The sequence below is a fragment of the Scyliorhinus canicula genome, chromosome 8, assembly GCF_902713615.1.
Source record: "Scyliorhinus canicula chromosome 8, sScyCan1.1, whole genome shotgun sequence".
Taxonomy (NCBI): domain Eukaryota; kingdom Metazoa; phylum Chordata; class Chondrichthyes; order Carcharhiniformes; family Scyliorhinidae; genus Scyliorhinus; species Scyliorhinus canicula.
This window is the reverse complement of record NC_052153.1, coordinates 148,227,425-148,250,699: the sequence shown is the minus strand read 5'-3', so window position 1 is coordinate 148,250,699 and position 23,275 is coordinate 148,227,425. Positions and strand designations below refer to the sequence as shown.

The 23,275-nt window shown below is 48.8% G+C and overlaps 1 protein-coding gene across 3 annotated transcripts in view; it reads left to right on the top strand.

Annotated features, from left to right (window-relative positions):
• The window catches only part of msh3 (mutS homolog 3 (E. coli)), a 378,564-nt gene that overhangs the window by 35,052 nt on the left and 320,237 nt on the right, over positions 1-23,275 (top strand). For all 3 annotated transcript variants that reach the window (XM_038805383.1, XM_038805384.1, XM_038805385.1), the window contains exons 3-7: positions 9,816-10,042; positions 10,393-10,608; positions 16,045-16,161; positions 20,059-20,176; positions 20,524-20,669. In XM_038805383.1, coding sequence (XP_038661311.1) covers positions 9,816-10,042; positions 10,393-10,608; positions 16,045-16,161; positions 20,059-20,176; positions 20,524-20,669 — 824 coding nt within the window. The remainder of the gene's footprint in view (positions 1-9,815; positions 10,043-10,392; positions 10,609-16,044; positions 16,162-20,058; positions 20,177-20,523; positions 20,670-23,275) is intronic.

The following is a 23,275-nucleotide window of genomic DNA, read 5'->3' as shown; positions in this document are numbered from 1 at the left end:
CGTAAGGGGACTTAACGGCCCAGTGAAGAGATCTAGAGTCCTCACCCACCTTAGAAACATGAGGGCCGACATAGTCTTCCTCCAAGAGACGCACTTGAGGGAGCAGGACCAACTGCGGGTAAGAAAGGGCTGGGTGGGACAAACCTATCATTCCTGTTATGGGGCAAGGGCCAGGGGGGTGGCGATCCTGATTGGCAAGAGGACAATGTTTAGGGCGACAAAGACGGTTACGGACCCAGGGGGACGGTATGTCATGGTCAGCGGGGCCCTGGATGGGGCGCCGGTAGTTCTAGTTAACGTGTACGCGCCCAACTGGGACGACACGAGCTTCATCCAAAAGACCATGGCAGAAATCCCGGACATAGCGACGCACCGACTAATCATGGGGGGGGACTTCAACTGTGTACAGGACCCAACGACGGACAGATCAAACCCCAGAACGGGGAAAACCTCAAACATGGCAAGGGAACTCAGCCACTATATGGAGCAGATGGGAGCAGTAGACCCCTGGAGATTCGCCCACCCGGGGGAGAAAGAATTCTCTTTCTTCTCCCCAGTACACAACGTGTACACCAGAATTGACTTCTTTGTGGTGGGGAAAACGGTGCTTCCAGAGATAGACAAGGTGGAATACTCCGCAATTGTGATATCAGACCACGCTCCACACTACATGGATGTGCGGCTAGAGACGGGAAGGGCCCAGCGCCCCAAATGGAGGTTGGACGGTGCCTTACTAGCTGACAAGGCCTTCAGCGAAAGGATAGCGCAGGCCATAGCGGAGTACACTGCGATCAACCAAAACGGGGAGGTCTCACCCTCCACGTTCTGGGAAGCGCTTAAGGCCGTACTAAGAGGGGAAATCATAGCCTACAAAGCGCAAAGAGATAGGGAGGAAAGGGTGGCTAGGCAGAAGCTGGTCGACTCCATACTGGAGGTAGACCATAAATACTCCGAGGCCCCGACTGTAGAACTCCTGGCGGAGAGAAAAGAATTACAAAGGAACTTTGACCTGCTCTCCACCAGGAAAGCAGTACACCAACTCCGCCAGGCACGCGGGGCCCTATACGAACACGGAGACAAAGCCAGCCGCCTGTTGGCCCACCAGCTGAGAAAGCAGGCAGCCAGCAGAGAAATTGCGCAAATCAGAGATACCAGAGGCACGTTGGAAACAGAACCAGAGAAGATTAACAAAACCTTCAAGGCCTTCTACCAAGAGCTGTACACCTCAGAGCCCCCAACGGGGAAGGCTGGGATGAACCGGTTTCTTGACGGACTGAACATACCAGTTGTGGGAGAGGGCAGAAAACGGGATCTGGAAGCACCACTAGCACTGGGAGAGATCATGGAGAGCATTAGCTCCATGCAGGCGGGGAAGGCGCCGGGACCGGACGGATTCCCGGCGGACTTCTACAAAAAATTTGCGACAGCGCTGGCCCCGCACATGCGGGAGATGTTCACAGACTCGCTAGCTAGGGGCACGTTGCCACCCACGTTAGCACAGGCCTCAATCTCGCTGATACCTAAGAAAGACAAAGACCCAACGGAATGTGGGTCATACAGACCCATATCTCTGCTGAATGCAGACGCCAAAATACTGGCCAAAATCCTAGCCAAAAGGCTAGAAGACTGTGTACCTGAGGTGGTCACAGAGGACCAGACGGGCTTTGTCAAAGGTAGACAGCTGACCGCGAACATCAGGCGCCTGCTGAACGTGATAATGACCCCCTCCGGGGAGAGAACACAAGAGGTGATCGTCTCCCTGGACGCAGAAAAGGCCTTCGACAGAGTCGAATGGATATACCTCATAGAGGTACTGGAGCGGTTCGGGCTTGGAACAGGGTTCACAGCTTGGGTAAAGCTCCTGTACAACGCTCCCATGGCGAGTGTACAGACCAACAATACCAACTCCCAATACTTCCAGCTGCACAGGGGCACCAGACAAGGATGCCCACTGTCCCCGCTGCTGTTCGCACTAGCAATCGAACCGCTAGCAATCGCGCTCAGGGCAGCAAAAAATTGGAGGGGGATCCGAAGGGGAGGTAGAGAGCACAGAGTCTCACTCTATGCGGATGATCTGCTCCTCTATATCTCGGACCCACAAAGCAGCATGGACGGAATCATCGCGCTCCTGAAAGAGTTTGGAGCCTTCTCGGGCTACAAACTCAACATGAGCAAAAGTGAGATCTTCCCATTACACCCGCAAGGGGGGGGGGGGGGGGGGGGGGGGGGGGCAGCACTAAAGGGGCTGCCGTTCAAACAAGCCCGACATAAATTCCGCTACCTGGGGATCCAAATAGCCCATGACTGGAAAGGGATCCACAAATGGAACCTCACCAGCCTGACGGAGGAAGTTAAAAAGGACCTGCAAAGATGGAACACACTCCCGCTCTCCCTCGCGGGGAGAGTTCAGACGATCAAAATGAACGTACTGCCCAGGTTCCTCTTCCTGTTTAGATCCATTCCGATCTACATCCCCAAGGCCTTTTTCAAAGCGCTGGACAAACTCATCATGGCGTTCGTATGGGGGGGTAAAAATGCTAGGATCCCAAAGAAGGTCTTACAAAAAACAAAAACCAGGGGAGGGTTAGCCCTCCCGAATCTACAATTCTACCACTGGGCAGCAACAGCCGAGCGAGTAAGGGGATGGATCCAGGAGCCAGAAGCTGAGTGGGTGCGTGCGGAGGAGGCCTCCTGCATGGGAACCTCCCTCCGGGCCCTCGCCACGGCAGCACTCCCATCCCCACCCAAAAAACACTCCAGCAGCCCAGTGGTGACAGCCACCCTCCAATCCTGGAACCAACTGCGGCAGCAACTTGGCCTGACCAAAATGTCGAACAGGGCTCCCATCTGCAACAACCATAGGTTCAAACCAGCACTGACCGACGCCACCTTCAAAAGGTGGAGGCAGGATGGGGGGACACTGACAGTCAGGGACCTATACACGGACGACAGGATCGCAACACTGGACGAACTGACAGAGAAATTTCAGCTAGCTGGGGGGAACGAGCTACGGTACCTGCAGCTCAAAAACTTCCTACGAAAGGAGACAAGGACGTACCCACAACCGCCACGACAGACACTACTGGAAGACCTACTGGACGCAAGTATCCTAGAGAAAGGGAACTGTAGTGACATGTATGACCGACTGGTAGATAGGGACGACACCGTACTGGACGCAACAAGGAGGAAATGGGAGGACGACCTGGGGATGGAGATCGGGTGGGGACTCTGGAGCGAAGCACTGCATAGGGTCAACTCCACCTCCACGTGCGCAAGGCTCAGCCTGACGCAACTAAAAGTGGTACATAGAGCCCACTTAACAAGAACCCGTATGAGTAGGTTCTTCCCGGAGGTGGAAGACAGATGTGAACGGTGCCAAAGAGGCCCGGCCAACCACGCCCACATGTTCTGGTCCTGCCCCAGACTCGTGGAGTACTGGACAGCCTTCTTCGAGGTAATGTCCAAAGTGGTGGGAGTGAGGGTGGAGCCATGCCCGATAGTGGCGGTCTTCGGGGTTTCAGAACAGCCAGATCTATTCCTGGGGAGGAGGGCGGATGCCCTTGCCTTTGCCTCCCTGATCGCCCGCCGTAGAATCCTGTTTGGCTGGCGGTCAGCAGCACCGCCCAGAGCTGCGGACTGGCTGTCCGACCTCTCGGAATCTCTCCAAATGGAGAAAATCAAATTTGCCATCCGAGGGTCGGACGACGGCTTCCACAGAACGTGGGAGCCATTCATGCAACTGTTCCGGGACCTATTTGTGGCCAATGTACAAGAGGAAGAATAGTCGGGGGAAGGTAGCGGGAGGGGGGGGGGGGGGGCTACAGGTTCGTTACGGGGGTTCGATGGCTAGCTAAGGCCCAAAACCAAGCTAAATAAACATGTTGAGGGGGGGAGAGGGGGGGAGGGGGGGGGGGGGGGGGCGCAGTTACTACTACGAAGATGCTTACCTGTAAATATGTATGTTAATTTTTGCGTGTTTGTTTTTGTTTGTTTTTTTTTCTCTCTCCTAACAATTTGTAATTTGTTCAATATAAAATACGAAAACTGAATAAAAACATTTATAAAAAAAAAACTTTGATTCTCCGAGGAGAGTGGTCGCGGGCAACACGCAGACCTCCGACAGTCTCATCCCGTTCCCGGGGGACAGACAAAAGAAAAACGTGCAAATTCGACCCCCCCCCCCCCCCCCCCCCCCCCCCCCCCCGGGCACGGCAGGAGGAGCAGGAGAACGAGCAGAGGAAACTTGGTAAAGAGAAAGAAGGGAAGGGGAAAAGAAAAGTGGGAGAAAAGAAAAGGGAAACTGGGGGGGGGGGGGGAAATGCCAGAAGATAGCCAAAGCAGAGGGAGAAAGGGCACCAGAAACAGAAGGGACCATGGGCGAGCCCACTCAGACGAGCTAACCGGCAAATAAAGCGGCGGAACAGAAGGTTCGCCGCAACAGAAAGAACTGGGCAGACAGGAGCTTATTCCCCTTGGGCCAGGGGGTAACTGAAACTGGAAGGTAGCCTTTGCCGATGTGCTGAGGGGACATCAGCAGGAAAACAAGGCAGAGGCTAGGGCAGACATAGAGGCCGCAGTGCAGGCAGCAATGGCCAAGGCCGTGGCGGAGGTGCAGCTCTCTCCGGGCAGAGCAGAGGAGAGACTGGATGCCCAAGAGGAGAAATTGGAAGCCCGAGAGGTGACCATTAAGGAGCTGGAAAAAGCTGCAACTGACCAGAGCGACCGGATCATGGCTCTGGAGAAGGAGGTGGCGAGACTGGTCACAACGCAGGGAAGTTTGAAGGGCAAAGTGGTCGATCAGGAAAACCACTCGAAAAGGCAAAATGTAAGGATAGTGGGCCTACCAGAGGGGATCGAGGGTAGAAACCCCATGGCATACGTGGCTGAGATGCTGGGTAACTTAGTGGGGAGGAAAACGTTCCCCAACCCACCAGAAATGGACAGAAAACACCGGTCACTGTGCCCGAACCCCAGGGCGGGGGATCATCCGAGGGCAGTTATCGCTAAACTGCACCAGTACCAAGACAGGGAAACAATTCTGTGCTGGGCCAGGCAAAACAGAACCTGCAAATGGGAAGGACACTAGGACATTGGGGCAGACCTAGCCAGGAGGTGGGCCAAATTCAATAGAGCTAAAGCAGCTCTTCACAAGAAGGACGTACGTTTTGGTATGCTGTACCCAGCGGAACTCTGGGTCACATACCAAGAAAAAGTACTTCTTCACAGCCCCCGCCGATGCAAACAAGTTTGTCGAGGAACACTGGTTGGAAAGCTGACAGCAAGGGTAGAAATAATGGGCCCCTGGTAGGGGGCAACAGCACGCCAATGGGGGGGGGGGGGGGGAAACGTTGTGAGGCAAGCGCCCCCTGAACAAAAAGCAAACCACTACTCTGCCCGAGGGACCGCTTCAGGTGGGAGACCAGGCCCCAGCACGAGGGATTGAGAGTAGCGGAGAAGAGGGAGCAAGCGAGAGGAGTGCAGGGTAGGAGGGGGGAAGAGCAGGCAGAAAACCGTAGAGGCTGGGCAAGGGAGAAGTGAGACACTAACCCCCGAGAGGGGAGGCCACCACACTAGCAGGAATGCTTGCGCCAGAGGCATGCATCAAAGCAGCGCCACAGCGCCGGGCGGGGGGGGACAATCAGGGCTAGAAAAGGAATAGCAATAGGGCTACAAAGAATCCACAACCAAGGGCTCGGAACAAGGAATCGCTGTAAGCATACACCCAGTACGGTCTCTGGGCAAAGGGAGACCCCAGAGTGCAGGGGACTACCCATGTAGCGGACACACAGTGGGCAGCCATGTCAGGTGCCCCCTGGACAAAGGGAAACCCCGGAGCGCAGTGGCCTGACCACATGGAGAGAGCAGTGACAGAGGCCATCCTGGACGGCCTCCTAACAAAGGGAAACCCTGGAGTGCAGGGGCGCGTCCACCAGGTAAGTATGGCTAATTCCACAGGAGCGGGGGGCAGAAGCCCCCCACCAGGATAGTCACCTGGAACGTAAGGGGACTCAACGGCCCAGTGAAAAGATCCAGAGTCCTCGCCCACCTAAGAAATATGAAAGCTGACAGCCTTCCTCCAAGAGACACATCCGAGAGAGCAGGACTAACTGCGCGTAAGAAAGGGTTGGGTGGGACAGACCTACCATTCCTGCTGCGGGACGAGAGCCAGAGGGCGGAAATACTGGTCAGCAAGAGGACGATGTTTAGGGCGACAAAGAACGGTTAAGGACACGGGGACGGTACATCTTGATCAGCAGGGCCCTGGATGGGGCACCGGTAGTGCTAGTTAACGTGTACGTGCCCAACTGGGACGACACGAACTTCATCAAAAAGACCATGGCAGAAATCCCAGACATAGCAACGCACGGACTAATCATGGGGGGGGGGGGAACTTCAACTGTGCACAGGATCCATTGACTGACCGATCAAGCTCCAAAACGGGGAAAACCTCAAACATGGCAAAGGAACTCGGTCACTTTATGGAACAGATGGGAGCGGTGGACCCCTGGAGGTTCACCCACCCTCGAACCAGGCACCTGCTAAACGTGATAGTGACCCCGTCTGGGGAGAGAGTACCAGAGGTGATTGTCTCCCTAGACGCAGAGAAGGCCTTCGACAGAATCGAATGGAAATACCTCGGAGGTACTGGAGCGGTTGGGGCTTGGAACAGGATTCACCTCCTGGGTACACCTAGATAGCGCTCCCATGGCGAGCATATGGGCAAACGACACCAACTTCCGATACTTCCAGCTGCACAGGGGCACCAGACAAGGATGCCCACTGTCCCCGCTGCTGTTCGCTCTAGCCATCGAGCCACTAGCAATTGCGCTCAGAGCAGCAAAAAGCTGGAGGGGGATCTGAAGGGGCGGCAGAGAGCACAGAGTCTCGGGAGGGAGAGAATGCTAGGGTCCCAAAGAAGGTCTTACAAAAAACAAAATCAAGGGGCGTGCTTGCCCTCCCCAAACCTACAATTCTACCACTGGGTGGCGTTGGCCGAGCGAATAAGGGGATGGATCAAGGAGCCAGAAGCCGAGTGGGTGCGCACGGAAGAGGCCTCCTGAAAGGGAACCTCCCTAGCCACGGTGGCACTCCCATCCCCACCCAAAAAACACACCAGCAGCCTGGTGGTGATAGCCAACCTCTAGTCCTGGAACCAACTACAGCAGCAATTTGGTCTGACCAAACTGTAGGACAAAGTTCCCATCTGCAACAACCATAGGTTCGCACCAGCGCTGACTGACGCCACCTTTAAAAAGTGGGGTCAGGATGGAGGGACACTGACAGTCAGGGACCTATACACGGAAGGCAGGGTCGCAACAATGGACGAACTGACAGAGAAATTCCAGCTAGCCAGGGGGAACGAGCTAAGGTATCCACAACTCAAAAACTTCCTACGAAAGGAGACGAGGACGTATCCATAACCGCCACAACAGACATTACAGAAAGAGCTACTGGACGCAAGCATCCTAGATAAAGGGAACTGTAGCGACATGTATGACCGACTGGTAGAAAGGGCCGACATCATACTGGACGCAACAAGAAAGAAATGGGCGCAGGACCTGGGGTTTGAAATAGGGTGGGAACTCTGGACCGAAGCATTGCATAGGGTCAACTCCACCTCCATGTGCGCAAGGCTCAGCCTGAGGCAACTAAAAGTGGTACATAGAGCCCACTTAACAAGAACTCGTAGAGTAGGTTCTTCTCAGAGGTGGAGGATAGATGTGAACGGTGCCAAGGAGGCCCGGCCAACCACGCTCACATATTCTGGCCTTGCCCCAGACTTGCGGGGTACTGGACAGCCTTCTTCGAGGCAATGTCCAAAGTGGTGGGGATGAGGGTGGAGCCATGCCCAAAAGTAGCGGTCTTTGGGGTTTCAGACCAGCCAGATCTATTCCTGGGAAGGAGGGTGGAAGCCCTTGCCTGTGCCCCCCTAATCGCCCACTGTAGAATCCTGTTCGGCTGGCGGTCAGCAGCACCGCCCAAAGCTGCAAACTGGCAATGGAGAAAATCAAATTTGCCATCCGAGGGTCAGACGACGGCTACAGCAGAACATGAGAGCCATTCACCCAATTGTTCCAGGACCTGTTTGTGGCCAACGAAGAAGCAGAAGAATAGCCAGTTAGCCAAGAATCAGGGGAAAGTAGCCAAGGAGAAGGGGGGGGGGGAAAGACAGCTCGACCTGAGAAAAGAAAGGCCAACCACAGGAGAAGGGAAGGAGGTGGAAGAGGGAGGAGACCTGGGAACAATAGAGGGGAACCAGTGAGGTGGTGGTGGGGGGGGGGGGGAACAAACTTGGCATCTGCAGGAGCAGAGAACAAGGAAAATCCGGGTGAAAGACGGGGCGAACGGCTGAAGCGGAGGTGATCGCGAGACGACAACGGCAGTGCAAACTGTCTGGGAGAAGCAAGCGACAAGACCAACACCAGACCCACTTGCGTATTGCCCTCTAATTGTTCTGTATTTGTATCACCGGTGCCCAAATGTATATGTACAGCCCCCCACTGCAAACAGTTGCCTACTTGTGTGCTAAAAACAATACTGCCAATTGTACAGAGCTGCTGTTGTTGAGCTAGCACATAATACCCAACCAGTTATTTTATTCTAATTTTTTTTGTTGTTGTTTGTTTTGCTTTTTGTGCATGTTCCCTTCTCTTCTAATATGTATGTATGTATTCTATTTTGTGTACATAACGGTAAATATACTTTATTCAAAAACCCAATTTTAAAAAATTATTAAAAAAACACTGACTTTTCTGACTGCAAGTAAATTAGCTTGCTGGATGCGGTTTTCCAGCCAGATTGGGGACGGAACAGGCTATTTTTCAGGGCACCTTTTCTAGCCCCTTCCCCGTGCAAAGTGAATCCTCCGAAGGGCTGCTCAATCATGAAGAAAGCTACCGAAACACGCTCGTGCTCCTGTTTCAAGAGTGCAATGACTGAATCAAACTGCACCGCCAATGTGCCGCTCTGAAGCTAGGGACTTCCAGATCTCGAGGTTCTGTCCCTGTCATTTCTCGCTGATTGCTGCAGGACTTATTTATGTGGGAAATGTGTTGGACTTCTTTTAATGTGGGAATGCCATTGCATATCAGCAGACACACACTACTGGATGGAAGGTAGGTCCAGTTCCACTGGCAAGGAAGCATCGATAACTGGGTATCCTCCAACTGCTGCAGCCTTTACCCGCCATTGCAGTCGTGGATATCACACAAGTATCTCTGCCTGATCTGCTGTTGAGAACTTGTTTTGGATTGAGCTTTGTCTGGTTCCTTCCCTCCGACCTTGCCTTCATGAGTGACACACCCAATAGGTAAAACTCCCGACGGCATTGCTCTCGAACCACAGCAAGGTCCAGTTTGTCCAGCTGACGGATACGTTGTTGCTGATCTTTGTTATAATGTTGCAGTGTAGAAACCAGTCTGCAGCAGTGCTTTTTTTTTGCTAATTCATGAAATTAGAGCGGGTTGTCTGGCCTGCTCCATGTCTTTCAATGCATGGTCTAATGAACAAAATAAGTATGTGAAAGTCTGCAATGAATGTAAGATCATTCAAGCCAATGAGCCCATTCTGTTCATGCATGATTCATGACGATGGACATTACACCCACTGTACCCGCTGTTCATCTATTTTGTTAAACACTAATTTTCTTTTCAAGATTCCAAGCGAAAATAATATTAAGTCTGAGAAAAGGAATACATTTCTTTGTGATTCTGTGAAATACCGTTTCATCCTTTTTATTTAAAATGTAAGCTTTTAGCTGCATTACTGCTGTCATTCTTTTTAATTCGAACAATTTCTTTTTTTTTCTCCCGAAGGTAAAGCAGAAGTACGGACAAATCCCAGTTTATCTTCATCCACCATGGACAGATTGAAGGGATTTTCTATTGACAAGCAGCTGGAGCCATCCAATATCAAAGGCCCAGGTGTGGATATCCAACTCAAGAAATTTAAACATGCAGAAAATTATGATCGAAACTCTGACAATAATTGTGCAGAACGTGATGACTTTGTGATGACCAATGATGCGGACAGAGAAGATCAGGTAGGTTAGCATGCTTCGAGGCTCAATGTAATTCATTTGTACTAGTGTCAGAACTTTGCTCAAATGTTAAACCTTTGCACATCCTGAGAAAACCTTTAACAACTTAAAGCTCGAGTAAATGCAATTCTCTCCTCATCAATTTCCTGACTTTGTTTATGCTGCACTAACACCTGCTCCTCTGTCACCCTTTGCTCCAGAAATTCTCCTTTGTTTCAGCTCTGTAGCTGCTCAGTTTTCCAACGCTGTTTAAGCTCGTTCTGAAATATAGCAATTTCAGGTTGTCGTCCCTGAATTGTGATTGTGACTTTTTGAGAACAATGTTGACCTGATCACATTTTCACTTCTGATAGTCTCATGCTCAAGAAATTGCAAGTCTGGATTGGAATCGATTTTCAGCATCAAGCAGTGTGAAGAACACTTTTGAGGCAGGCACAGTTAACCGCAGGACAAAGAGCACGTACACCCCGCTAGAGTTACAGTTCCTGGAGCTCAAAGAGCAGAACAAGGGTGCCGTCCTTTGTGTTGAGTGTGGATACAAATACAGGTTCTTTGGTGAAGATGCAGAGGTAGGTCATTCTCACCAAAAACTTTGTTTTACTGGCATTTAACACAGGTTCCAGGCTTATTTCTCAAAGCTTCAGGTATTTGGAGGTATCTACTGCACTGAAGGTTCATTTATACTCCTGCTATTGGTTTGGGTCTCAGTCATGCAGACATCATTTTTATTTCCCCAATCCAAATGGACTTCTCCCGTACATTCTGCCTGTGGTTTCTTGCATAGAGACCTGTATAACATATGATGCTAAACCAGGTGGCGTGTTACTGCCTGCTTCTGGGAATTCTGTGCACTCTTCTCAAGTCAGCTAGCCCTGACTCCATGTTATACAACAACATTTTAATCAACCGCTTCATTAAAATCCAAAGACCTCTCCTAAGACATTAATCTTTGGTACAGAAACCAACTTGCCTGTGGGTTTATAGAGCTTCTGCAAACACACACACCACTTAATGTCAGGCTCATCAGGATCAGCCCTATGCACTTGCAACTGTTATACTTTACTGTTACTGTCCAACCCAGTTAGATGATAGCATGTCCTGAAAGAATGACACTGAAACCTCTTGAACTTGGGATTGTATTGTGTCTCCTCTTTCTCGTTAGCTGGGCTTTTTATGACTGCTAAATTCTGATGATCGTTTTCTCTTTTTAAAAAAAAAAAATAAAATATTTTTATGTGGAATTAGAAAAACAAGTTTTGCATATAAAGACAATACAACAACAAAGATAATATCTAACAAAAATAGAAACAACAAGATATGAGCCCCTTGCTGTCACCATAACTGTGACTGAGACTCCAATACCAATTCACGTTTTTACAATAGTGTTAATTTTGCCAGAATTTGGCCAGATCTGAGAGCAGTTCCGAGGCCCTGGGTGGCGCTGCCAGCTTCAACCCCGAAGACCACCACAGGTGGGCACGTCTCCGTCTCGACCCCTACCATCCTGGACATAGCCTTGCAGAAAGCCGCCCAGAACTCGAGTCTGGGGCCATACCAGAACATGTGGGTGTGGTTGGCCAGGTTCCTCTGACACCACTCGCACTTGTCCTCCACCTCCGGGAAGGACCTGCTCATACGCGTCTTGGTAAGGTGTGCTCTGCTCTACCTTGAGCTGCATCAAGCTTAGCCCGGCACAGGAGGAGGTGGAGTTGACTATCTCCATGCCTATTTCCTCCCCCCATTTCCATCTGGTCTCATCCAGTTTGGTCTTGACCTTTTCTATAAGTCTTCTGTAGATGTCGCCACTTTTGGTGTTTCCTAACCAGTCCAGCCCCATTATTGTATCCAGAAACATGTGTGCGGACCTCTGGGGGAACGTTTTCTTCTCCTTGCAGAGAAAGTTACGCAGCTGCCTAAGCCCGTTCCCTTTCGTGAGTTGGAACCTTCCTGTAAGTTCCCCCAGTCTATACATGTGCATGTTCTCTACCTCTGTCCCCCTGCGTGTGCGCGTGTCGGTGTGTGTCGCGCGCAGGCTTGGGTCAGGGACCCTCTTAATTGGTGGTCCAATGTGCAGCCACCTGTATTGGCAACTTCTGTGGCAACACTTCCTAGCCCTCCCCAACCAGCCCCTGTCTTTCACGAGAGGCTGGCTGTGGTTATCCCTGACCCCGCTCGCCTTCCGCGGCTGGCAACCCTCGGCGAGTCTCTGGTTAGATGTAACCTCAGCCATTGGAGGCAGGATCTTGTCCCTTGAAGGTTTAAGTGCTCCAGCGGCAGCTCATCAGCTGAGTGATTGGCACTAGATCCAGTTGTGGTTCTGCCAAACAACCAAAGTGGCATCCTCCAGCTTTCTGGCCTGTCATTGGGGCTGCCGCCACCTTCCTAAACTCCACTCCCCTGTGTGCAGTGCCCTGGGATGCGGATAAGTGAATAAGTTTGAAATTGTGATGAAACTGGTTTACAACAGCAATGTAATCATTTAAAAAAAAAATAAATAAATTATTTTTATTGCAAACGTGTATCAGAATAGCTCACAGCAAATATACACCCAGGGAAGCATACTTCCCAACAATTCTCCCCCCTTTTCACCTCCCCTCCCCTCTGCAACGAACAGCTCCTCAAACACCGGTCACAAACATCCCCCACCTTTTCTCAAACCTCCCTGCTGAGCCCCTTAACTCATACTTTATCTTCTCTAACTGCAGGAAGTCGTACAGGTTACCCAATCATGCTGCTACCCCCGGTGGCGATGCCGACCGCCACTCCAGCAAAATGCACCGTCGTGCAGTCAGCGAGACGAAGGCCTCGAGATCGGCCTTCCACCTCTCCATCAGCTCTGGCTTCTCTGAAACCCCAAATATCGCCACCAAAAGGTCCCTGTCCATCTCCACCTCTGCTACCCTGGATAAGACTGCAAATACTCCCGCCCAGAATCTTCCCAATTTTTCGCAATCCCAAAACATGTGCGCGTGATTCGCTGGCCCCCACCCACACCTCTCTCAAACAGCGATTTAATCATGTCTGATGAATAAATCTGTTTAACATGCTGAGCACATATACACTACATGGGTGATCAAGGTACTAGTGGATTAAATATTGCATAGAGTCACAGAGCTTTATTGCACTGCGCAAGAGTCAGATTGTCACAGTTGGCAGTGCTCTTGATTCAGGAAGCCATTTTCACAGTAACTTCATTGCAGTGTTAATGTAAGTGTACTTGTGACACTAATAAAGATGATTATTATTATTATATTCTGGGTTCAAGTCGCCCTCCAGGACTTCAACATATAACCCAGATATTTCATTACAGTGACAAAAACAACAGCCTATCTTTACATGGAACCTTTAAAATAGTAAATCATTCCAAGAAGAACTTCACCGATGTGTTATTAAGGTTTGACACTGAGCCACATGGGGAGATATTTGAAAGCTTTGTCCAAGACAAAGGGTTTAAGGAGTACCTTGAATGAGGAAAACGAGGCAGAGAGATTTAGGAGGGGAGTTCAGGACCTAGGCAGCTGAAGGCATGACCCATTAATCGTGGAGCGATTTAAAATCGGGGCTGCTCGAGGCCTGAATTTGTGGAGTTCAAATATTATGGAGGATGGTAGGGGCTGGTTGGAGCCTGCAGAGATTCGGATAGGCCAAGCCATGGAGAGAAATGGAAACAAGGATGAGCGTTTGAAAATTGAGGTATTGTTTAACAGCTAAAATAAATCAGCTAAAATTAACGGGGTTAATGGGTGAATAGGTTTGGTGTGAGTTAGAACATGGGCAGAAGAGTTTTGGATGACCTCAAATAAGGGTAGAATGTAAGAGGGCAAACAGGAGTGAATTGGAACAGTCAAAAGGCATGAACGAGGGTTTCAGCAGCAGATCAGTTGAGACAGTGGAAGTTGGATAACTTTACAGAGCTGGAAATAGGCGGTGTCAATGATGGTGCGAATATGTGGTCGGAAACTCAGCTTGGGGGTCAAATATGATGACAGAATTGTGAACTGTCTGGTTCAGTGTCAGACTGTTGCCAGGCAGAGAGATGAAGTTGATAGCGAGGAAAAGGAGTTGTTGATGGGGACTGGAGACTGTCTTTCCAATATTTCATTGGAAGAAATGTCGGATAAGCAGTCCGACTACTTGGAGAAAGGTGGTGGTGAGGTTATTGTCAACTTGCGTGCAGAAAGTGATGCAGTGTTTTTGAATGATGTCATTGTCTGACAAGTGTTTGGATGAGGAAAAGGAGGGGTCGAGAAACAATTCTGAGGGACTCCAGGGATAACTGCAGGAGGGGAAAGAGGAGCCTTGCAGACAATTATCATAGAATTTACAGTGCAGAAGGAGGCCATTCAGCCTCCAGTCCAGAAGGAGGCCATTATCTGGTGCTAAATGGATCAGTGACATGAGAGTGGCGAGGCATTGTCGGGTAATGGTGTGGCCAACTGTGTCAAAGGCTCCAGAAGGACAAGGAAGTATGATTTGACTTCACCACAGTCACTTATGAATGGTGGGCATGTCACATGTTTGATACCCCATGTTTGATACCCTATCTGCCCATTCTGCTGAAGTAGAGCTTTTCCACTTTCTGGGCAATATTATTCCCTTGGCTAACTGCACTAGAACTGAATTCTAGATCTTATGGTACAATAACTGAACCGGCCAATGTGTGATGTATAAATTATTCTGCTCGCATGTAAAGTACCAAATGAATCTGACTGCATCTTCTTTGCCAAATAAGTTACCTAAGGTGAATAAACATGGACCACACATGCACTGTAATAAATCAATTCCTTGATCACATTTGGAATGGTTTATTTATTATTCAAACTTATAAGTTTAAAAAAAATGATTAGTTCTTCATGCAAAAGTTTTTGGAAAAATGGAAAACTGACCCAATGAGGAATAACGCTGGTTTTCGCGGAGCAGATATAGGGAGCTAAATCACAAGTTGTTCTTGACTATACATGTAGCAGGAGCTTCTGTGCAAAAGGCAGCGGATGCATGGGAATGCCACTACCTGGAAGCCACGCACGATTCTGACTTGGAATTGTTCTTCTCTTCCTTTACTGCCACTGGACCAAAAACCCAGAACTCTCTTCCGAACACTAACGCCACGTGGCCTGCAGCAGTTCAAGAAGGAGGCTCACCGTCACCCTCTCGAGGATAATTAGCAATGGGCAGGAAGTGTTGGTGAGGCCACACCTGGGAATATTGTGAGCAGTTTTGGTCTCCCTATCTGAGGAAGGATGTTCTTGCTATGGAGCGAGTGCAGCAAAGGTTTACTGGGATGGTGGGACTGACCTGATTAAGTTGGTTAGGATTATATTCACTGGAGTTCTGGAGTTCAGAAGAATGAGTGAGGGTGGGGGGGGGGGGGGGGGGGAGGAGGGGGGGAAAGAGAAGGGGGATATCTCGAAGAAAATGCAAACAGGACAAGCCCGGGTGGATGAAGGAAGGATGTTCCTTGATGGCGGGGGTGTCCAGAATCAGGGTAACAGTCAAAGGATACGTGATAAATCATTTGGGACAGAGATGCGGAGAAATCATTTGACCCAGAGAGTGGTGCGCCAGTGGAATTCTCTACCACAGGAACCAGCAGAAGGGGTTAGATATTACTCTTAGTGCTAAAGCGTTACTGATTTGGATGATCAGCTATGATAATGAGTACAGAGCAGGCTCGTGGGGCCCAAGGCCGCCTCCTGCTCCCTGTTTCTATGTTTCTATGTTTTGCCAGATTTGCTCAGATCCCACAATTGAAGGTGGTGTGCTGATTGAAAGGTGGAGTTCTCGCTCCTGTATCTGGAATGCGAATAGCTGCTTATGAGCTTTTGCATGAATGGAAAATACAAGTTTTGAAAAGGCAGTGTGGTCATTTTAAAAAATTACATCTCTCGCCTATTTCCTCAAATATCTCCAATTCTTCCTAAACCTTTTCCTCCCCTACTTTCCGTGGGCAGTAGTTAATGGGGTTTTCAGGTTTTTTTTTTAATACCGTGCCTATATGTTTTCAGATTGCAGCTCGAGAGCTGAACATTAATTGTCACCCAGACCATAACTTCATGACCGCCAGCATACCAGTGCACCGGCTATTTGTCCATGTTCGTCGGCTAGTTGCCAAGGGATATAAGGTACGCTTTCTTAATTATATTTTCCTCCTTTTCCTGGAGAAAAGTTATTGGAGAATGTGTTTGATCTCCGTTCGGTATATTCCATGCACTCGCTATCCGTGGAGGAGGAGGGAAGTGTACAGCTCTCAGCGCTAATTTATTTGATTTTTTTTGAGATATTTTTATTAGTATTTCCAGTTTTTACATAGTAGTAGCTCAGGTGTATCTGATATCTACAAACCGGTTTGTCATATTTATAACTGTTTTTACATGAGGTACCCCCCCTCCCACGCCGTTTGCCCTGGGTGCCATATATTGTCTTCCGCTTTTTTCTGCTGGGGCTTTATATTTTGTGATTTTGGGGGGGGGGGTGGGGTTCTGCGTGGCCTCTTCCCTTGCTCCCCTGCGCTTCATTTTGTATTTTCCTTGGATTCCCTTCCTCCATCCCCCCCCCCCCCCCGCCCCTTTCTCTTGTGCGTGCCTTCCCTCGTCAACCCCCCCCCCCCTCCCCCTCTTCCTAGTCACTGTTGGCCTCAAACAGATCTTGGAACTGGCTGCTGAATGGCTCTCAAGCTTTGTGGAAGGCCTCTTCCAATCTTCGGATGGTATATGTGATCTCCAGATGGAAAATTCCACCTGGTCCGATAGCCAGCCGAGCACGATTCTCCAGCGTGCCATTACAGATGCAAAAACCGGGACATTGGCCCTCTTCCCCGTATGAAGATTTGGCTGAGCAGTGGCACAGTGGTGCAATGGTTGATCCCGGCCCCCGGTCACTGTCCGTGTGGAATATGTAACTTCTCCCTGTGTCTACGTGTGTCTCACCCCATGACCCAAAGAGGTGCAAGGTAAGTGGATTGGCCACGCTAAACTGCCCCTTAATTGGATAATAATAATTGGGTGCGCTAAATTTATTTTAAAAATTAAGATCTTACTGGTCCAATACCCCGAAGACTGCCACTCTCGGGCACGTCTCCACCCTCGCCCCTTGGACATCACCTTGAAGAAGGCTGTCCAGAGCCCAACAAATCTAAGGCAGGCCCAGAACATGTAGGCATGATTGGCCGGGCCTCCCTCCCTTGCACCGTTCACATTTACCCTCCACCTCCGGGAAGAACCTGCTCATTCAGATTCTTGCTCCAGAGTCCCCAACCCACTTCCATCCCCAATTTGCCGTCCGGTTTCCATCTAACTTCGTCCAGCAGTACTCTTGCCCTGTCCGTATATGTTCCCACAGTTACCGCACACACACACACACGCACGCGCACACACACACACACCATCAGTGTTGTTTAATACATATGGTAGGATGTCACCGGGGCCCTGGGGTCGCTGTTCAATGAGTCGTCAGTGTCGTTCCATGCACAGAGCGCAATCCTGTTGTGCCTGACACGTGTCCAGGCCAGTTGGTTCTGACTAATGTGTTCGCTCCCTCCGGGGAGTCGAAGTAATGTCCCCTTTCTTGTACCTGACCCAGAGCCTAGCATACCAAAATGTACCCTATTCTTTTATCGGGCCGATTTCACCTGGCTAAACCTGGCCCTGCTTTGTGCTAGGTCTGCCCCAATGTCTTGGTAGATTCTGATTTTGTGTCTTGCCTAGGTGCTCGCCTCCGTCGGGCGTGCCCACCACAGGATCATCTCAAGGTTCTGGTATCGGTGGAGCTTCACGATAATCTCCCTCGGCTGCTCCCCGGACATAGGTCGTGATCTGAGCAACCTGTGCGCTCCGACTAAGCTGCCCCGCTTTTGGGCAGAGTGGTCAATTAGGTCTTTGCCCCCGATACCTTCTGGCAGGCCCATGATCCTGATAATTTGTCGTCGGCACCTGTTCTCTTGATCTTCGACTCTCCCCTTTAAGTTCCCCTGGACCACCATCAACCTTTTTACTTCTGCCTCCAGGGCGACGATTCTGTCGCTCTGGTCCGTCGAGGCCTTCTCCAGGTCGAGGAACGTCCTCTCCCGATTCGCCACACTCTTTCCCCAGCCCATCGATTGCCGTCTGTATGGTGGCCATTGCCTCTGCCACCGCCACCTTGACCGTCACCTGGATACCTGTCCTGATTGCCTCCTTTTGTTGTTGGGGGATATCTTCCTTTGAAATTTGGACAAAACTCAACTAAAAGTGCCTTTTTTTCTCCTTGCTCTGAGGAGAGCCACCTGATGCGTGTCGGCTCAGCACCCCAGCGTCACCGGAAGTCCACAGTGCTAATTTATAACTTGCTCTCGGAGATACCGAGTGTGGGAGGGGCAGGGTGGGATTGGGAATGTGGATCTTGCTCCCATATTTTGCTGCTCCTCCTTGTCATTCTACGGGAATTCCACTTGACATCTTTAAGTTGTGCACCTGATTTTGTGTAAACGATATATGGGATGCTTGGATGTAAGCTTTACAATCCATTGAATCTCCCGTGTACTTTTCCCACAGTCTCTCCCTCTCCAGTAACTCTGGGAAGATTAACCCAACAGCTCTTTTTAATAACATGGATGAAACTGGGCAGTCGGAGGCCACTGGTGGGGCAAGAAGTGGATGTGACTGGAAGGAATTAAATACTTTTGTTTTCCCTTTGTTTCCCACTCCTACCCCATATCCACTTTCTATATTGATATCTTTGCCCCAATAAGATAAGAGTTCCAGCTATGTCTCAAAAAGACCTTTCACACAAATAATGGGGGAGCTGTGGGATGGAGGGGATGGATGGTTAAAGCCAATTTCTTTGGCTCTCATTGTGGATTCAAGATAGAGTCTGGAGGCCTTGGAGGCTCAACCAAAATGTAAAAGTTTATTTTGAAGATGTTAACACGACAGGCTGCGATTCTGATGACAGCATGCAATTGTTCTCTTAAAGTGCCCCAGTTCAGGTACAAAGCTGCTTCTGAGGAAACACTAAAAGACTATGAACACGCAACACTTGTCAATACCTACGTACCTCCAATCTAGGCCTTAAGAGCTCGCCTTATGCTCCTTGAACTGAGCTTCCTATCCCATTTATATTCGGCCCTCGCCTCGCACTCAGTCATATATCAAGACCATGTGCTTTGTCAACATTGTCGCACTCTGCACCCTTGCATCCCACTCCCATTGAAGCTGTAATCCATACTTCCTTCTTTCCAATGCCTGCATGTTTTCAAAAGAAAGTTAGCCTTGCATTTATAGAGCAACTTTTATGACTCGAGGATTCCCCAAAGTGCAATAAGTCTTACTGTTGTAATGTAGGAAATAAGGAGCCAATTTGTGCATAGTAAGCTCCCACAAACAGCAATGTGATGATGATTGTTTTTGTGATGTTATTTGAGGAATATGTATTGGGCAGGACATGGGGATAATTCCCTAGCACTTCCTCAAAATATGCCCACCTGAGCTGTTGGACTCAGGCCTCATTTTAACATCTCCTCCAGAAGATGGCACTGTTGTCTCTTCTCTTCACCTGTCCCTGCTGTCCAGCATCCCAACTCTCTCCACTTACCTTCTCCATTCCTGCTCCCACCTTGACTGTTTCCCTCCTGGGTTTAAAATGAGGCATTTTAATGTAAGAGGCGAATTGTTCTTCAGGCCAACAGATTTCTTTTTACACCAGTAGCAAAATAGTTTCATTTGACACTTTGTTTACACTAAAATTCCATGTAGTACTCAGTGAACTCAAGTACTGTTGAAACGAGTAGCTCTGTATTAAAGCAAATCGGGGAGGAAGTTTAAGTAGACATTGATTTGAATTGACAAACACAACTTAGTCAGTGAGGATTTTGTTTTGACAGCAGTGTAATAAATGCAAGTGAATGAATTTTTTTGTTTGCAAGCCGGATTTCTCCCCTCCCACCCACAATTAGTACTGCGACACCAAGTATTATTGTAGCGAATGCATTGTGAAGGTAATGTATTGAATCTGAAGAACAATTACTGTGTGCATTTCTGTTTTAGGTGGGAGTAGTGAAACAGACTGAGACTGCAGCTCTTAAAGCTGCTGGAGAGAACAAAGGCAATCTGTTCACTCGCAAGCTGACTGCTCTCTACACCAAGTCTACACTCATTGGCGAAGATATCCTTTTAGCTTCATTCTCTTTTTGAACTAGTTTCACTTTCCCCTTGAAGCACCTGATGGTTTGACCAGGGATATGCACAAATGATCTTCTAGAGCTTTTAAGTTTATATAGAATTATTCAGGTCAGGTGTGACCATAGCTTCTGTAGCCCAGAATGGTGATGATGGGTTGAATGGCCTGTGCCTGTATTGAGTGTGTATCTAAGGAGTATATAATATATATATATTAGGATTGTCTGAATAGATTACCAGGTGCAGTTGAATCAATATTTGTGATTTCTGAGCTCTGACTTGATAAAGGTTTAAGCAGTATGCAGATGTATAATGCTCCTTGACGATTGTTACATATTAACCCACTGCTAAACCTAGACAGTGACTCAGTTGAAGCCGGAGATGTGCCGAGTGAGCTTCCCAACAGCTACCTGATGTGTATCTGTGAAAAGATACACAAGAAGAAAGATAAGGAGCAAGGAGTTCAGATTGGGCTTGTGGTAAGAATCCCTTCACAACAAACGTCTCCAAACACAAATTGTTTCTGAAATTGCTAACGCATGTCAAGAGATAGAAAACGTTAACCCTAGACTGGAGTATTGTCCAAAATATGCTTTGTTGTTGGTAAAAGTTGATATTTGTAATGAATAATTGATGGAAGATGTAATTATGTGCTCGGACGTTATGCTTTTGTGTGGGAACTTAAATTAGGAGCTGTAAATATAAACTCAGTTTGATTCTTGGGTGTATTGTGGCATTTGTTCAGGTACCAGTTTAGTTACCATATAAAAACAAATCCATTTGTCCATGCAGTGTTTCTTATACCCTGGAGAATTGTCCAAACAGTGTCCAAAGATGTGCAAGTTAGGTGGGGTTGTGGGGATAGGGGCAGAGGATAATCGGGCCTACGTTGGGTGCTCTGTCAGAGGTTGGTGCAGACTTGATAGGCTGAATGGCCTCCTTCTGCACTCTGGGATTCTATGGATTTGGTCTGTAGTTGTCCTTTATGACCCTGTTTTCTCGTTCAAAATTCACTAAATTTATGCATTTATTTATTACATTGTGCTAAAACAATTTACAGTCACTGTTGACTTGCTTTCTAAACTGAAAGAATAGGAAGAGTTGCATTTTTATAGTGCCTTTCACAGCCTCAAAACATTCCAAAGCGTTTTACAGTCAATGAAGTACTTTTGAAGTGTGGTCACTGGTGCAATGCACGAAATAGGTCAGCCAGTTTGTTCACCGCTGAGTTTGATTACCATCTAACGCTCGTTTTGCCAGCACTTTTCTCCTTCTTCAAAGCTTCTCACTACTGAAAAAAATAATTTCTAAAATTCTCACGATTGCTTTTTTTTTCCTGGTGCTAATCAAAATTGAACCTTTGCCTTGTCAAATGGAACAGATAAATCTGACCATCCTAATGGATGTGCCAGGGCAGCTACGGATGGGCTAAAATACATCATGTCAGTATTTATAATGTCCTGTGCATAAAGTTAAAACAAAGAACCTCTGTAATCTCCAATGCTGGGGGCAGGATTCTCTCAGCCTGGGGCCGCAGAGCGGAGAATTGGCGTGGTCGGCATGGGCCGGGTAGGGCCGAGCGGCTGTAACGAAAAACCCAAGTCCCACCGGCGCCGTCCACGTGCGGTCTTAACCAGCAGGACCTTGGCGTGGAAGGGTCTGGGGGCGGCCTGTAGAGAGGGGGGGGGGGGGGGGTCCGACTCCGGAGCGGGGCCTTCACTGTGGCCTGGCCCGCCAGGCGGGTCGGTCTGGGGACCTCCTTTTTTTCTGCACCGGCCACCTTAGCCCTACACCATGTTGCGTCCGGGCCGGTGCGGAGAAGGGAACCACTGTGCATGCACGTGTTGCTGCCGGTGCCACTGAGCATGCGTGGAGCCCGTGGTGCCCAGTTGACGCCGGGATCAGCAGCTGGAGCGGCGTGGGTCGCTCCAGTGTCGTGTTGGCCCCCTGTAGGGGCCAGAATTGCTGATCCTGAGGCCATGTTGACGCTGTCGAGAAACGCAGCATTTCCAACGGTGTCAACACTTGGCCTCAGGATCAGAGAATCCCGCCCTATACGTTTAGAATGCGTAACTAAAAAAGTTTTTCTTTAGTTTGTGTGGCCACTAGATGGCAGCAAAAGGCAATAGTAACTGAACCAGCTTGTCCATTAATTGATAGAACAGTAGGACACTTACAGCAAGAGGGTCTCCTTAATACACAATCCTATTGCAGCAAATGTACATTTTATGACAGGTAGCAGTGACAGTTCAGTCATTTTCTATATTCTCTTGAATAGGCCAGTTTAAAGCACTGCATTAACATAGTCAGCCAGGAAACCCAACAATCAATCCCTCATGCTATTCAAAATAGTGTGGATGCTGGAAACGGAAATAAAAAAACACTATTCTGGAAATGCTCATTGGATCTGATGGCATCTGTGGACAGAGAAATGGAGTTAACCTTTTTTTTCCCCCTTCATCAGAACTGCTGAATGATCACCAACCTGAAACATCAACTTTGTTCTGTCTCCACAGATGTTGCTAAGCCTGATGAGTATTTCCAGCACCTCCTGTTTTTATTTACCTCGCTTCTTCATCAGAAATTGTTGAATGGATACAAATAGTTTTTTTTCTGCTAGGAGTTTCTCGCATCTTAGTTTTAATATTGATAAAAGATTAAGGATGTGATTTACAATCCCATACCAATGTTTTTAGCTGCTCACTGCTTTTTTCTTTTGTTCAATTGCAAACCAATTTTCACAGTCAGCGTTCTTGTTCTGAAATTTAGGAGATTTTTTGGAGACCCTACGGACCAGATTTTACTGCCAAAATAGTGGTGAGGTTAAGGCATTCTCCATTTAACAAATATATGATTTTTATGCAAATATGCCCAAGTTGCTGAACACGCTATTTCTGCTATTACTAAATTTGCCAGATTGTTTGTCTTGTTCCAAGTGTAACTAGTGTAGCCATGTAAAATGGCCACCTGCAAAGGACCATGGGAATGTGGTGAATTTGAGACACAGACAGGTACACAGCCTCTGTATTGCGCAAAGAAACCAGACTTGGCTGAAACTTGTATTCATTAAGATCGATCAGGACAA